Source organism: Hydra vulgaris, chromosome 13, assembly GCF_038396675.1.
Source record: "Hydra vulgaris chromosome 13, alternate assembly HydraT2T_AEP".
Classification (NCBI taxonomy): Eukaryota; Metazoa; Cnidaria; class Hydrozoa; order Anthoathecata; family Hydridae; genus Hydra; species Hydra vulgaris.
Window position 1 is genome coordinate 28393587 of NC_088932.1, and position 18586 is coordinate 28412172.

The 18586-nt window shown below is 27.3% G+C and overlaps 1 protein-coding gene across 1 annotated transcript in view; it reads right to left on the reverse strand.

Annotated features, from left to right (window-relative positions):
• The window catches only part of LOC100209000 (tRNA:m(4)X modification enzyme TRM13 homolog), a 58478-nt gene that overhangs the window by 639 nt on the left and 39253 nt on the right, over positions 1–18586 (reverse strand). The window contains exons 9-11 of the mRNA XM_065816412.1: positions 15778–15856; positions 5260–5380; positions 4884–5089 (exon numbers count right to left, since the gene is read on the reverse strand). Of these exons, the coding sequence (XP_065672484.1) occupies positions 4884–5089; positions 5260–5380; positions 15778–15856 (406 nt within the window). The remainder of the gene's footprint in view (positions 1–4883; positions 5090–5259; positions 5381–15777; positions 15857–18586) is intronic.

Below are 18586 nucleotides of genomic sequence, written 5' to 3' on the forward strand. Positions count from 1 at the left end.
AATTTTCATGATCATTATTGGTTATTGGATTTTTAATTTTTTATGGTTAATGACATGGTTAATGATTTTTTAATTATTTGTCATAAGAGCTAAAGTGTATAAGCGATCTTATTTCTTCACTAATTTTAATGAACGATCAAGGATAAATACTTTGTAGTAGTTTTCTGTGTCAACATTAATTAGCAGCAATTGATTTTATTTTTTAAGTGACTTCTATGATTTTTTTTTTATTTGTTTGAAAATCCTATTTAGAGAAAACTTAAAAAAAATGTATATATCTCATTTTTATAGGTGCACCTAAATTTTTATGGGTGCATTTAAATTTGTGTTCAAATAAATATTACATTTTATTTATTAAACTTAAAAATACTTGGTGCAGTTAATGTATCAAAATGAGAAAATTAAAAAAAAATGTAAAAAAAAAAGAGATCCATTTAAATTATTGGGTTTGAATCAATTAATTCAAATGAAGATAATTGGTGTCTCATTTTTATAGATACATTTGAAAACTATACCAAATACATAAAAATTTAACATTTAACTTATAAGCTCTTTATACCATACTTTGAATTTTGCATAACTTCAATTTAATGTTTACTGTTTGAATTTTGCATAACTTCAATTTAATGTTTGCACAAACGCTTTACTTACTCAACAGGATTCAATCAAATCAATTTTCATACTTCAAATCTGATTTTTTTTAAGCATTGACTTGTTGGAAAACTATATTTTATTTACCATACTTTTTAATATGGATTTTGAACAACTTTCACTTATCTCCACTTTTTTGAATGGAATTTGAACAACTGTTTTGAGTCATTCTACATGATGTAAAAAACCAAATTTTGCTTAACATTTGCACAGAAGCCAGACAACTTACTTAAAAGATTCTGGATGAAAATATTGCAGTTTCACTATTTTCTCAAATCACACCAAAATTGCATTAGAGCAGTTCAAAAGACAACAATTTAAAAAAAATGTCTTATCCTTCAAAATGTTCCATATAATAACACTGGATTTATAATTATTTTTTTAAAAAAAAAGGTAAAATGTTTCTTAATCTGTCCAAATAAGGTAAAATATTATAAAAGTTAAAAAAAAAAGTTAATATTTTATAAAAATTATTATTTGATATTTTACTGCTATTATTTGACATTTTCTACTAAAATACCTATGTGGTTAGATATCTAAGTGGTTAGAGTGGTAGACTACCTACTCAATGAGGTAGTCTACCACTCTAACCACTTACTAACTGCAATTTTTAAATGGGATTTTTGATTATGAAATCATTTTGATATAACTTCTTTTTAAAAAGGTATTCCATACAACTAAAACAAATTATTTTTTATAGAAGCACTAGAAACTTTTGTAATTTAAATTTTCTATAAATTTTTTTTTTACTTATTATAAAGAAGAAAAAACTAAAATCCAGAAATATATTATTAATAATTCTTTTTTTAAATAAAAAAAAATTTAAAACAATCATATATTTAAAAATTATTTTAAAATATATAATAATTTTAATATATTTTAAAAACAATTTTTGATATATATTGGTGATTAGGATATTGGTGTTTTTTGTGTATCAGGATATTTTCTATCAAGCAAGAATAGCTGTTATATTTGACAAGGAAAAGTTTTTTAATTTACTGCTTGTTGTTAATAGCTTGCTTTTAAATTTTGTGTGTGGGGAAAAAAAAATTATTTAAAAAATTAAGTGAAAATATTGCAAAGCAGCTCATTCATTTGAGAAACTTAACTTTAAAAGCCATTTGTCATATCACACTTATTTTGTATAGTTTTGTTACACAATTTAATGATAATCATCAATATAATTTTAAAACCTTACTTGTATTATACTCAGGGTTGCTTGGTTTTAACCAATTTAAAAAATGTTGGTTTAAACCAAATTAATGTTTTTTTTAAAAAGATTTGAACTTACAACAGGAAACTAAAAGAAGGTTATGTTCACAAATAAAACTAATCTTCAATATAGATAATTTTTTTTGAATCCATGATTTTTGTTTTTATTTTTTCATAAAATAGAGTCCTCAGTGTTATTATAGAACAGAGCAGTAATAAATTAGTAATAACACTTATTTATCTGTTTTCTTCTACAGGCTGTTTCTTTTTAAATAGGTTCATCAAGAAGCATTGCTTCCTGATGAACTTATTTCATCAGGAAGTTTTCTTTACAATATATATATATATATATATATATATATATATATATATATATATATATATATATATATATATATATATATATATTGTAAAGAAAAAAAAAATATATATATATATGTGTGTATATATATATATATATATGTGTGTGTGTGTGTGTGTGTGTATATATATATATATATATATATATATATATATATAATTGTATATTATTTAATATATAATGCATCACAATATATATATATATATATATATTTATATGTTTAGCAAAAATATAAGTAGTTCTAACATAATTTATTGATACCACAAAAAAGAGTGACTGTTCCAGAAAGAAAGGGGTGTAGAGCAGTTTGTAATGCAGGTAGAAAAGAAATGGAAGGTCAAATTCAAAGGATGCATGAACATATAAAAAAGTGTAAGAAATCACAACCCCATGAAATTATGGAGTCAATTGAAGATCAACAACTTCTTGAAGGTAATTAAATGACTGCAATGTCATTTTAAATTTTATACTTTTCCTAAATTGTAAACATATATATTTAAATTACTATCATGTACAGACATATTAACTTAGAATAATTCAATAAACTGCAATTTCATTTTAAAGGTAACTCACCATCAACATCACAACAACAAATGAAAAGGTCTCAGCCCAATTCAAAATCAGCTGATAAATATTTGAAAATTGATAAGTTTTTCACAGGAACAAGCCTCAAAGAGAAAGATTTATTTGATCTGCAACTTGGTAGATTTATATACAGTACAAACTCTAGCTTCAGAACAGTTGAACACAAAGAATTTTAAAATTTTATCAATATGCTTCATTCAGGATACACTCTACCTAATAGAACTCAAATTGGAGGAGAAATATTAGATAGGGTTTACACAGAAGAAATTGAAAAATGTAATGTATTGAATGGGAAAATTGTAGCCATGTCTTTAGATGGCTGGAGTAATGTACATAATGAACCTATAGTTTGTATCTCTGTAATTACAGATGAAATTAACATTTTAGTAGCAACAATCAGCACTTCTAGTTATTCACATACTAGTGAATATCTTACACAACTAGGAAGAGAAGCAATAGATTCTGTAAGACGTAAATTTGGATGCACAGTAAAAAGCTTTGTGACTGACAATCCAGCTAATATGAAGTTAATGAGACAAGTACTGTCATCTGAAAGAGATATTATCATAACTTATGGGTGTGCTGCTCATATGCTGAATCTTTTAGCAAATGATCTTGACATTGAAAATGTGAGCATTGAAAATGTTACACAAATAATAAAATATATAAGAAATAATCATCACGTTGGAGCAATTTATAAATTAGACTTGGATTCATTATTGGTAAAAAAGTAAGTGATATACAGATAAAGCGAAACACAGAAGATTTAAAATATTAAAACAATTGGTGTAGCTCTAGATAAGTTGCAAAGAGAAAAATAAGTGACACTTGAAATTTTTAAAGATTTGATGAACAGTTTATCATTTTTATCAAACGAAAAAAAAAAAAAAATGAATCTAGATACCTTCAGACTGTCAGTGATTCTCATTTCCTGGAAAACACACTAGATCCTATATATTTTGGATCTAATCTTTCTGAAAATGAAAATAAAGCTGCCATTAGTTTTTGCAGATAAAGACTTTGTTACCAATAATATTCAAATTAAAAGCTAAATCTGCTCCATTCAATAAAAGCTATTTGTATAATCTGTTTGAAAAAATCACCAATAGAATGGTGGAAATCTCTAAAAATTGTGGATTGTAACAGTGGATATTGAAGGTTTGTTAAATGCACTAACTTCTAGTGCTGGAATCGAAAGAATTTTTTCAACTTTTGGCCCTGTTCATTCTAAGTTAAGAAACCAATTGGAGGTAGAAAAAGCAGCAAAGCTTGTATTTATATATAGAATATTAAATAATGATGTATTGAATAATTTTGATGAAATATAACAGTAATATTGATAAAGAATATAGTTTACTCAAATAAAATGTGTTATGCTTTTTTTTAATTTAAAAGGATAACTAAAAACGGCATTTTTTAATAAAAACGTTATCTAAACCAAAAAAAAGTGTTTTTTTTTGGTTTTTTTAAAAAAACATATGATTTTTGGTTTTTTACAAAAAAAACAATTTTTTTGCAATGCTGATTATACTAAATACAAAAATAAAAACCAGCTGTATAAGTTTTAAACTGCTATAACTTTTGAATATTTGACAAATTGGTAAAGTATTTATAAACTAACCAATTCGTATTAATTGCATTTAAATAAAAGTAATGTCAAACATTAAAAAGTTTTAAAATAGATTTGAATTTTTAATGAAACAAAAGATTACAAACTGAGAACCAAAAAAGAACCAAAAACATTTAAATCAGTTTTAATTTAATGTTTAAACTGATAAATGATTGAAATTTGATTTGCTGAACTTTAGCTTTGCTTAGAGTAGGTTTAACACCATCACAAACAATAAACAAAAAACTACAAAAACCGAAACATAAACAGTCCATGTAAGAATTGTGCATAATGCCTATGTAGACCAACACCCCCATGATAACTTAAAATAATTAAAGAAATTTTATAAAAGGTAAATAAAAGAATGTAAATTTTAAATAGAAAAATTAAAAAAAATCATTTAACATGAAATGAAAATATTATTTGAAGTTGAAGTTTGAAAATATTAGTTGAACTTATTAATACTTTTTCTCCTGGAAAATCCACAAGTAGCCCAACCCACCATTTTTGAGATTATATTGAAATCATATGCAGTAAAACCTTTACGAATAAAAAAGTCTCTTCCTACATAAGTTGGCCACGTGCAACAGTGATAGCAACAAAGAGCAAATAGACAAGAATGAACTCGAGATTTCAAATTTGTTTTCCGTTTTTTTGGAGGCTCTTCATTTCTAAAAATTAATATGATTTGGAAGTAATATTTTAGATGATAATTAATGAAGCTAGTAATAAAAATGAAGCTTGTAATAAAAATGAAGCTTGTAATAAAAAATGTTTATTTTAAATAGTTCTATTTCAATTTAAATTAAAAACAATTTTTCAAACATTAAAATGGGCTCACTCTAATATCTTAGATGAGGAATCAAAAAGACAATTAAGTGAAAGATCAGTTGCTGCTCCACAAACATGTTTTCCAATTCCAACAATATTTTGTGATGAGTTACATAGCGATTCCACTTTTTCTAAAAATAAAGGGGAAAAAAATTATTTGAAATAAATTTTAACAGTTAAGTAGTCAAAATAAACAGCCTTTTTTTTGAGAAAAGTAAAATGTTGTTTGTTGTGAGAAAGTAAAACAGTAAAAAATTTCATTTTTAGTAATTAAAAAAAATCTCAAAATTTTCTGACTTGAAAATCAAACTAATGTAATAAACTATGTAATAGGGTGGCTCTTAACACAACATTTTTGAAAAAAACCTGTTCCTGCCCCTTTACTTTGTTCTATATAATACTAAAACACTAGGTTTAAAATTTTTTTGAACAAAAAATTATTTTAGGGGTAGCTCAAGACCCTTAAAAATTTGACTGGTCCCTAAAATTTTAAAAATAAAAGTTCTTCTAAAGTATGTCAACCTGGTACTCAAAAAAAGAAAATTATATAAAAACTTTAAAAATAATAATCAATTTACAAAAAAATAACCTTTTTCTTAAATAATTGCATAAAAACTATTTTTTTTCAGCTGAAAATAAAAAAAGTCATTATTTTCAAGTTTAAAAAAAATAGTTTTTTTAAACATGCTTTTTTTGTAAAGTGATTACTGTTTTTGAAGTTTTTATATAATTTCGCTTCTTTTGAGTACCAGGTTGACATACTTTAGAAGAACTTTTATTTTCAAAATTTTAGGGACCAGTCAAATTTTTAAGGGTCTTGAGCTACCCCTAAAATAATTTTTTGTTCAAAAAAATTTTAAACTTAGTGTTTTAGTATTATATAGAACAAAGTAAAGTGGTAAGAACAGGTTTTTTTCAAAAATGTTGTTTTAAGAGCCACCCTACTATGTAATTAGTTTTTATCAGGGATGCAGAGTTCCAAAAAGACTCCAGCTTTATAACTTTATTTTTTCATGGTTTCTGGTGTCCAGAACTTATTGATTTTTATTGAATTTTATTGAAGCCAAGTTCAAAAATTGAATGTTTTCTGACCTATAAGTTTTGATTTTTTCCCCATTAGTAGTATATAAGCTTTTTTACATTTTTAAAGCTCCTGGATGCCAAAAACTAGAAAGAAGTAATCTTTTTGAGACTTTCAAATCAGGAGTCCTTTTTGGGACTTGCATCCCAGGTTTTTATGCTGCTTAATGTTAAGAAAAAACATTTTCTACACCTTTATTTGAAATAACAAAAAAAAAAATTTTGAATATAGAAATATAATCAAAAAAAAAAAAAAGAGAAAAAGAAATGAGAAATGACAAACATCATAAAAAGCAACTTCCAATTAAAGCTCATTTAACTTTATGCCAAATTGAAATTGGTTTAAAATGCAACTTCCAAAAAGAGATTTATTCTTTTAAGAGATTTATTACAAAAAGCATTTTTCAATAGCTTTGATACGCAGCTTTCTACAAATATAAAGAAAACGAATATCCAAAAAGACATAGATCTGAAGACTCATTAAGTATGTATAAAAAAGAAAGAATGACTAAGTATGTATGACCAAGTATGTATGAACAAATAAGACTCACCAAGTATGTTATTATTTGTAAATAAAAAATGTTATAATTGCTGCATCAGCTAAATATTTTTAATTTATTTATCTTGAAACTCACAACAAGATATCATATGGAGGGTCAGCAACCTGTTTTAAATTATGACTATTTGAGATGCTAACATTCGGTTGCATCCTTCAAAACTCTCTCTCTCTCTCTCTCTCTCTCTCTCTCTCTCTCTCTCTCTATATATATATATATATATATATATACATATATACATATATATATATATATATATATATATATATATATATATATATATATATATAATATATATATATATACAAATAATATATATATATACATATATATATATATGTATATATATATACAGTATGGTGCAAAGCTGAACCAGAATGCATAATATTTTTATTTTCTTATAAAGAATTTAGCATTTTGAGAATTATTATTGCTGATAGGAATTATTATTAAAAAAACAATTTTTATTAAGTATTTATTGAAGAAAAATATTTACTTACAAAATAATAAATGAAAAACATGGTGAATCAATTTGGCACCACGCGAAAAAAACTGTCAATTTTTGTCAATTTTGTCAATTTTTAATATTTTGTCTATAATCCTTTAGATTTTTTAACTGCTGCTAATCTTCTATTTGTGCTCTTTACAAGATTTTCGCAAAGGTTTAACGAAATATTTTCCCACTGTTCTTGAACTCGTTCATATAACACATTAATGGATAATGGAGAGTCAGAATAGTTATTAACGAGCGCTTTTTAATTGTGACCACAAATTTTCTATTGGGTTCAAATCAGGACTTTGTGCTGGCCATTCTAGCACTTGAAAGTCCTGCGAAGCTAACCAATTCTTAACCATTTTAGCAGTGTGCTTTGGGCCATTGTCCTGTTGAAAGATGACCTCATTTATTGGGTAAGGCATATTTTCAACAGTTTCCAATAATTTGTGCTGTAAAATATCAAGATACATTTCCTTATTCATGTTTCCAACTATTCTTCGAATTGGTCCCAATCCATAAGCCGTCATACACCCCCATAGTTTAATATTGCCTCCCCCATGTTTTACTGTCTGAATAAAATCTTTTTAGGTTAATGGTTTACCTTCTCTTTTCCAGCTCCATTGGCGGCCATCAGTGGTATACCGATTAATTTTAGTTTCATCTGACCAAATAACTTTCTTCCAATCATCTTCGGTAAAGTTTTCATATTTTTTTACAAAGTTTAATCTTGCTTTGATATTTTTTTTTACTAAGTAATGGGTTTTTTTTCTTTTCAATTGCTCGAAATTTACTTTTTTTGAGATCTCGCTGCACTGTTCACCAGCTCACATTTTTTCCTACATCACATTGGAAAAGTTTAGCTGCATGAGATGTCGATTTTGCTTCTCCAGTAGTCAAATATCTGATTACTCTTCTACTGTCTACCGCACTCAACTTCTTTGGTCGACTGCCAACATTTTTTTTTAGAATATGTCCACATTTTTTTCTAATTCGTTGCACAGTACTTTGTAGAAGCAATTTTACGAGTTGTGTTTCCTTCTTTGATCATCTTTTTTATTAAATCACTCTTTGTCTTTGAAATTCCCACTATATTAAAAAAAACTATCAAAAACAATAAATTTAAACAATAAAATTTATGAAAATAGAAAATTATTTTAGATATAAAAATAGTCAATTGATTTGCACACAAAATTATTAAATTAATTTGAGAAAAATAATAAAGATATTGTCTTCATCAAGTATGGTGCAAAACTGAGTCAAAAGATGTTTGTCACTAGATAAAAATACTTGTGCATTGGGGTAAAAGCAGGAGGCGTAAAAAGTCATAAAAATTAGCACTTTACTACTGCAATAATCCCGACAGCGCTAATATATCAAAAACAAAATAAACCATAGTTTTGTATTTTTTTAAAAACTCTGGTTCAGTTTTGCACCATACTGTATATAAATAATATATATATATATATATATATATATATATATATATATATATATATATATATATATATATATATATATATATACACACACATATATACATATATGCATATATATATATATATATATATATATATATATATATATATAAATATATATATATATATATATATATATATATATATATATATATATATATATATATATATATATATATATATATATATATATATATATATATATATATATACACACATAAATATATATTTACTATAGAGTATTTATATAAGCAATTGCTAACTTTTTGCTTATCTTAATCAAATTGCTAGAAACCATTATAAAAAGGTTTTGTATAACACCAAAACTACCATAGCCTGCTATTCTCAGGTCAAAAAATCTTGTATTTTATTTCAAAAATTAGGCTCTAGAGACTTCTGGATAATCTTTAACAGGGTCTACAATAAAGGTAAACCTGTTATTCCTCATCTCTTGCATGGTTCAGATTTTATTATCTTACCTCAAGACAAAGCTGAATTGTTTGTTAAGTACTTTTCATCAATCTCATCCCTTGATTCCACCAATCACATCCTGCCATATATAGCCAACAAACAGGTGTTTGTTGGCTATTTCCCTTGACATGCTGAACCTGCTTTTGCAGCCAACTTTCAACCATTTTCATCTTGTCGTAATGTTGCTTGTCTTTCTCTTTTCTATAAATACTATAATGAGCAATGCTCTAAAGAGCTAGCATCTCTATCGCCATTTACTAAAATTCATTTTTGTGTTATTCGTCATTCTATTAAATCTCAATACTTTTATTGTGACTGTCCCTAAGTGCTCCAAAAATTCTTATTTCTCTAGTTTTTTTCCTTAAACATCAGTTCTTTGGAATTCCCTCCCTTCATCTTGTTTTTCTGATTCATAAATTTTGCAATCCTTTAAGCTGTCTGTTAATTGTTAACTTGCTTTATAAACTTAATTTTTTCATTTCAAAGTAACTCCCAACTCTAGTAGTAGTGGCTTGCAGCCTTGTTGGAAGTGAAGATGTTTGAAAAAAAATATATATATATATACAAAAAATTTCATAAATCATTTTTTTTCCTATTTAAAAAAATGGCAAGGTTACTTTTGGTAAATAATTTTATGGGGATTCCCAATCAGTATAAAAAAAACTTAAAAAATGATGTCTTGCTGTATGGTTTAGTGTTGTTTTGAACGAAAAAATTACTAAAATATAATTAATTAAATTATAATTTTTAAAAAATTTTTAATAAACTTAATTATTATATTGAATCTTAAGAAAATTAAATATTTGGTAGAAAAAGTCAGAAAAATGAACCCAGAAAGTGAGTGTTTGCGAAGAGTATTTTTACGAAAATACAACAATTTTTTCATACTTTAATAATAATGATAATAATAGTTAATGCTGTTGAGATAAAGCCCCAGGCAATATCTATGACAGTTATAAAGTAATTAATGAACAAGTTAATTCAGTTGCTAAATAATAAAACATTAATAATAAGCTTTCTTGGTTTTTCTCTTGGTTGTTATTGCTTATAAGCCAACTGATTGCAAGTTTAATTTAAAGCTTTTAACTGTAGTAGATTGAACAACTTCTGCTGGCAGACTATTCCATCCATCAACGACCCTATTGCTGAAAAAGTATTGCATTTTCAAACAATTTCTGACCAATTCAGGTTTTATTTAATGTTTTGCTCCTCTAATGGTAGATGCAGGACCTGATGAGCAAATAGAGTTCATTGTTTGATTTTGTTTAATATCAATTATTTCAATACCTTTAAATATTTTAAATTGCTGGAATAAGTCGCCTCTTAGCCTTCTAGTCTCCAAAGTAGTCAAACCCAAAATTTCCAATCTTTTTTTTGTACTCAAGATGTCTTAGTTCCAGCATCATTTTGGTTGAACTTTTACTAGTTCATTAATATCTTTTGTATAATACGGACATGCTTAAATCGAAAACTCTAAATTTGGTCTAACATACGTACAATACAGTATTTTTATTAGATCTTTATCCTTATATTTAAATGTATTATTTTGTAGTGAGAACATACTATTTGCTTTACAAGCTGCATATTTTACTTGTTTGGCTCATTTCATATCACTTAATATATAAACACCAATGTCTTTTGACTTTTCAATTTCCATTAATGTACTGTTTTTGTTCATAAAATACGAATATTCTTTATTATTTGAACCAAAATGCATAATTTTACATTTTTCAAAATTTAATTCTTTTTTGTATTTCCATTTTGTAGACTATTTGCGTTTATTTATATCATTTTGAAACAATTGTGAATCATTTTGAGAAGAAATAGGTGCAATTATCATTAGCATATAAATGACATTCATTAATAAAATTTTCTGGTAAATCATTTATAAACACCAGAAAAAGAAGAGGACCTAGAACAGACCCTTGCGATACACCACTAAGAACATCAACCCAATCTGTCACACTTTCACCTAAAACCACTCGTTGTTTTCTATTAGCTAAGAAACAGACTATCCCCTGAAGAAGTTTACCAGAAATACCAAAAGTCAATAAGTTGGATAATAGCTTTTTATGTGAAACACTATCAAAAGCCTTTTTAAAATCTGTGTACAATACATCTATCGGTGTTCCATTATGGAATGCATATGTTAAAATATCTAGGTATTCTAATAGGTTTTGTTGTACAGCTCTTGCTTTTTATAAAACCATGTTATTTTTTTGAAAGTAAATCATTTTTTATAAGGTGATGCATGATACAATCAGCTATTATTCCTTCCAACACTTTACATGGTATTTTGGACATGTTAGAATGTGATGGTAGAGTGCGTTGTTTTTTCCTGTTTTTATCAAATTTTAAAAGTAAGGAGAGTTCATTTATGTGAAGAACTTTATGGGGAATCCAAGTCTAGAAAAAAAAAAGTAAAAAAAAAATGTTTTGCTAGAGGGAATGCTTTTAAACGAGGAAATGACTATAATATGACTAACTAGAGAGAAAAAACTATTATATTAAAAAAAATTTGTAAAAAATTTGATAAAGTCAATATAAACTATGTTGAACTTTATAAAATTGTCATATTTAGTTGAAAAGTCAAGGTTGAATTTGTGAAGGTTGATTTTAGAACAACTAGACAGTGAATGTTACCGTAAAGTGTGCAGCCTTTCCTGTTTTTGTTAAGTTTTAAAAATAAGAGTACTCAATTTTTGTACCCATTGGCATTACCAATTGGCTAATAGCAAACGCTAATTTTAAAGCTCCTATTATTTATTCTGAAAAGAATATCATGTATAAAATTATAAAAGCTTGGAATATTGCATTTTTAATATCTGTGAACAAAGAAAATAAAAATAAAAAACAGTTTATATTTAAAGATCAATAAACTGCTTGATACTTTAAATTGTAAATGTCTAATTTTTGATCTTTAAGAATATGGATGCAAAGTTATTTGTAAACAACAAACCCACATAACATGCAACTGCTCTAAGGAGTATAAAACTTCTGTTTTAGTTTCCTTAGTCCTTACTCCTTAATTTTACTCACTTTTTATATTAAAACTGAAAGAGTATTGGTGCTAAAGGATTTCTTCAGATTTTTTCTAAAGATATGTCTGAACACAATAGACAAGTTAAAACATTATATGAACATTCTAATAAAGAAGCTTTAAAGATATGTCTGAACACAATAGACAAGTTAAAACATTATATGAACACTCTAATAAAGAAGCTTTAAAGATATGTTGAACACAATAGACAAGTTAAAACATTATTTGAACATTCTAATAAAGAAGCTTTAAAGATATGTCTGAACACAATAGACAGGTTAAAACATGAACATTCTAATAAAGAAGCTTTAAAGATATGTCTGAACACAATAGACAAGTTAAAACATTATATGAACATTCTAATAAAGAAGCTTTAAAGATATGTCTGAACACAATAGACAAGTTAAAACATTATTTGAACATTCTAATAAAGAAGCTTTAAAGATATGTCTGAACACAATAGACAAGTTAAAACATGAACATTCTAATAAAGAAGCTTTAAAGATATGTTGAACACAATAGACAAGTTAAAACATTATTTGAACATTCTAATAAAGAAGCTTTAAAGATATGTCTGAACACAATAGACAAGTTAAAACATGAACATTCTAATAAAGAAGCTTTAAAGATATGTCTGAACACAATAGACAAGTTAAAACATTATATGAACATTCTAATAAAGAAGCTTTAAAGATATGTCTGAACAAAATAGACAAGTTAAAACATGAACATTCTAATAAAGAAGCTTTAAAGAGAAAAAGGAGAGCATAATAAATAAAACAATGATCAATGATTTTCTCAATGGCTGAAGATGAATTCTCTTATGAAGAATATGTTTTTACAAGCTTCTGCAACCTATATAAAAACAGTTTAGATATTGAAAAAATTCTTATAATCATATAAAAATAAACCTCCTTAACACAATGTTCCATGGATTGAGAATAGAATGGCTGATCTGGAACAATCCGTAGGCTTGTGAAAATATTTTCTGACTTTATGGGTTGTGAGGCTTGTGGTAAAAAGTGGTTTGCATACTGAATCTTTCAACTCAATTAGATCGATTAATTTATCAGCATCAGTATTTATGCATGGTAGGGTGGCTCTTAAAACAATATTTAAAAAAAAAAACAACCTGTTTTTACCCCTTTACTTTATTCTATATACTACTAAAACACCCCTTTACTTTATTCTATATAATACTAAAACACTAGGTTTAAAATTTTTTTGAACAAAAAATTATTTTAGGGGTAGCTCAAGACCCTTAAAAATTTGACTGGTCCCTAAAATTTTGAAAATAAAAGTTCTTCTAAAGTATGTGAACCTGGTACTCAAAAGAATCGAAATTATATAAACTTAATAAAACTTAATAAAAACTTAAATTATTAAAGAAATTATATAAACTTAATAAAACTTAATAAAAACTTCAAAAACAGTAATCACTTTACAAAAAAAACATGTTTAAAAAAACTATTTTTTTTAAACTTGAAATTAATGACTTTTTATATTTTCTTAAATAATTGCTTAAAAACAATAGTTTTTATGCAATTATTTAAGAAAAAAGTTATTTTTTTGTAAATTGATTATTATTTTAAAAGTTTTTGTATAATTTCGCTTCTTTTAAGTACCAGGTTGGCATACTTTAGAAGAACTTTTATTTTCAAAATTTTAGGGACCAGTCAAATTTTTAAGGGTCTTGAGCTACCCCTAAAATAATTTTTTGTTCAAAAAAATTTTAAACCTAGTGTTTTAGTATTATATAGAACAAAGTAAAGAGGGTAGGAACAGGTTTTTTTCAAAAATGTTGTTTTAAGAGCCACCCTAATGCATGGGGTTTTGCGACTTCTTGAAGAACTATCTCTGAACTGGTTATTATCATCTCCTTCCCCTCTAATCTCTGTTTGCACTTCCAATTTTGTTCCTCTTCATCTTTGGAACACAAAAGAGTTTGAATAATGCATTCACTAAATGCAAACCATACAGATCTCATTACAGTTTTCATTACTATTGCAACAGCCTATTTTTTTTGATACTTTAGTTGTTTCAATTGGAATAAAATATGTTGAGGTTTATCTAACCAGGAATGTTTGCCTTTTTTTTGAAAATCATTTAGCACCAATTTTAAAAAATATATAAGGTCTATAAAAGGAGTTTTATACACCTAAGAGCAGTTACATGTAATGCTTGTTTTATACACAAATAACTTTGCATTGATATTCTTAACAATCAGAAATTAAACATTTACAATTTTATATATATATATATATATACATATATATATATATATATATATATATATATATATATATATATATATATATATATATATATATATATATATGTATATATATATATATATATATATATATATATATATATATATATATATATATATATAACTAATTGTTTTTATTTTGTTATAGAGGTTAGAGAGGGTTGTAAAACATATTCCTATAAGAAGCAAGAAAGATATATAAGAACACAAGAAGACAGTTGGGGTTTTATGAGCAAAAACAATGCTAAAAATAACTTAGCTGGACTCAGAAATTTTTAATAAAATTTATAAACTATTACTTGTTAATTATTTTACTGGAGAAAACCTATTAACAACCATTTTCATGAAAATAAACATTGTGGTTGTCCAACCATCTTGTCACCCGCATCAAGCAAGATAATACCCACTGAAATTTTGAAAAAAACTGAAAACAAGTAGCGCTTATCAACAAAAAGTTGTGACGAAAAGTTTACCGCTACATCACACACACAAAAAAATAAACAATTAAAAAGTTAAACTTGTTCAATGATACAACGTTTCTTCCAGCACCAGCCATCGGGTAAAGTGGTATATTGTAAACCGATAAAACTTCTATTGACTGAAAAAAATTGAAATGATCACTTTAAATTTTGTGACTAGTTAGAACAAAATGGCTAGCTCCAAGATGACCATGTTGGTCAACAAAAAGCAAAGATTCATGCTTTCATTGGCTTAAGTTTAGAACCAAAATTATGGCCTATGAAGGAATGTTAAGGTACTGACATTTAACAACAATTATTATTTAAATCATATTTTATAGGTTGAGGCTACTACAAAAAACCATTAAGGTGAAGATGCTGATAAAAGAAAAATGGTTTTCAATTCTGATATTAATTTTTTCAACAAGATGGCACGCCAGCACACACAACAAAAGTTGTGTGTGCTTGGCTTAATTTGCCAATGATGATTCTGAAAGATTTGTGGCCAGGTAGCAGTCCACATGGTAACATAATTGAACATTTATGGAACATTTAGCCATGCTACTACTTACTGCTAATATTTATTTAAAACTTGTATATTTTTGTTTTTTTTATTTTTTTATTTTAACTTTATATAATTTAATTACTAAACAATTAATTATAAAAAATAACTACTCACCCAAATTCAAATGTTGGATATCAATGTTTAAGCGCTGAAACCTTGGTCCTTGTAGTTCACCTTTATGATAACAGTCAAACTAAGAATAGTCAATAATTTGTGCAAATATTTTATGAAATTTAACAATTAAAAATAAAGATTGAATATGTAAAAAAACAAATATTATTGTATATATAAAATAAATAAATATATACAAATAGACAAAAAAGTAAAGAATATTCCAGAGTTTTTTTGTTTTTTTTAAACATCTTTGCTTTCAACAAGGCTGCAAACAACCAATAATTAAGGTTGGAAGTAACTGGAAAAAATGAAGATTGTGGAGCAAGATAACGATTGAAAGACGACTTAAAGGATTGCAAACTATATAAATCAGATTAGCAAGATGAAGGAAACCAATTCCAAAGAACTGATGTTCGAGGAAAAAAAACTAGACAAATAAGAGTTTTTGAAGCACTTAGGAACAGTCATAGAAAAAGATTGAGACTAAATTGAATGATGAGTAAAGCGGGAATGAATTTTAGTAGATGGCAAAAGAGACGCTAGCTCTTTAGAGCAGTGCCCATTATAGTATTTGTAGATAAGAGAAAGAGAAGCAACTTTACGACAATGTGATAATGGTTGGAGGTTGGCTGATAGAGCAGGTCAAACTATGTTTACAATGCGTTTTTGAACCTTGCCTAAAAGAGAAAGGAAATCTTAAAAGAAATAATAGAAAGAAATAAAAGAAATTATTAGAAGCCTAAATCATTAGAAATAAAAATCATTAGTAGCCTAAATCATTAGAAAACCTAAAAGAAATCATTAGAAGATCTACTCCAGATATGGCAACAGTATTTCATACAAGGCCGGATTTGAGATTTATAGAGATAGAGAATAGAATCCGAAGTAAGAAAGTGACAAGCTCGATAAAGAAATGCAACCTTAGCAGATACTAATTTTGAAACTGATTTGATATATGGTTTCCAAGAAAGATTGGAAGAAAGAGTTAATTCTAGAAGATGAAGAGTAGATGACTCATCAAGTACATCACCATTCATAAATACATGAAGATCTAAACTATCGCAATAACGATTGGCTGAAAAAAACTGAGTTTTATCTGTATTGAAGTTCGCCAGCCACTGTGAGTCCCATGCTGTAGCAGAAGTGAGATCATTTTCAAGCTCAAATGCCCCCTCTAAGCAATCAGAGAGAGTTGGTTTCTTATAATGACAAGAATAAATGGTAGTACCATCAGCGAATAACCTTAGATGTGAGAATATCTGGAGGATCGTTAATGTAAATTAAAAAGAGTAAAGGGCCAAGGATAGAACCTTGAGGAACCCCTAAAGTTACAGAATAAGAATAAGAGTGCTGTCCATCAAGGACAACTTTTATACTACGACTGGAAAGGAAGTCGGCTTTGTCAATAACCTTAAAGATGTTGCCAGATACACCATAAGAAGAAAGCTTATGGAGAAGACCAGCATGCCAAACTTTATCAAAAGCTTTTGAAATGTCAAGAGCGATGGCCTTAACCTCTCCACCTTTATCTAATGCACGATAAAAGCTATCTGTTATTACCGTTAGCAAATCAGCTGTAGAACGAGAAGATTGAAATCCATATTGATGGTCAGAAAGTAAGTTATTAGATTTAAGATAAAAAATTAAGTGTTTGTTAATTAAAGATTAAAAAACCTTACTTATAATAGGAAGAAGACTAATGGGACGGTATTTAAACGAATCAGCTTGCTCTCCAGAACTTTTGAGGATAGGGATAACAGATGCCGCTTTCCAGCAGGCTGGAAAACAAGACTCTGATAAGCACTTGTTGAATAGTTTTGAGAGTATAGACGACAGCTCTGGAGAACACTTCTGCAAGACAATAACAGGTATGTTGTCCGGGCCACAAGCTGTAGAAGAGTCTAGGTAGGAAATCACTTTAGATACAGAAGCTGGAGTGATACGTATGTCAAGCAATGGTTCAACCTGTTTGTTGGCAATATCAGATAGAACACAACTAGTGGAATCAAGAGATGATATTGATGAAAAGTTTTTAGCAAACAATTCAGCTTTGTCTTTAGGTGAGGTGACAAAGTCTGAACCATATAAGAGAGGTAGAATTAAAGATTTGCCCTTATTACTAATACTTTTAAAGATTTTCCAGAAGTCACGAGAGCCTAATTTTTGAGATGAGATGCGAGATTTCATGACCTAAGAATAGTCGGCTTTGACGTTAGACAAAACCTTTTTACAATGGTTTCTAGCAGTAATAAACAGACGTCTGTTTTCTGGAGAATTGTTTTGCTGATAGATATGGAAGTAACAGTTTCGATTGGCAATTGCAGCAGCACAGTGTGAGGAAAACCATGGAGGAAAGTGAGGCTTGACCTGGAATCGTTGAGAGCAAACAAAAGATTCCATGCCAGCCTGAATCCACAAAGTTATGTAAGAAGCACATTTTTCGACAGGAAGACGAAAGATTTCTACCCAAGGACCATCACAAAGAAAATCACAGAAAGAGTCCCAGCCAGCTTTAAGGTAGTTGAAAGAGGTACGATAATAGGGGGATTCAGGTGATGAAGAAAAATGAGATTTCAGTTTTAGAGAGATCAAACTGCGATCAGAAGCACCTAAGGGTGATTGTGGAAAAACTGAGCACTGACTATGATCAGAAACGAGACATAAGTCGAGTATAGAAGGCAAATGATTTGGGTTGTCTGGAAAGCGAATTGGAAAGTTGACTATTTGAGTTAGGTATTGAGAAAGGCAAAAGCTGTGGGCTTTGATGCCTGCAGAATCACTGACACAAGAACCAAGCCATTCAGTGTGG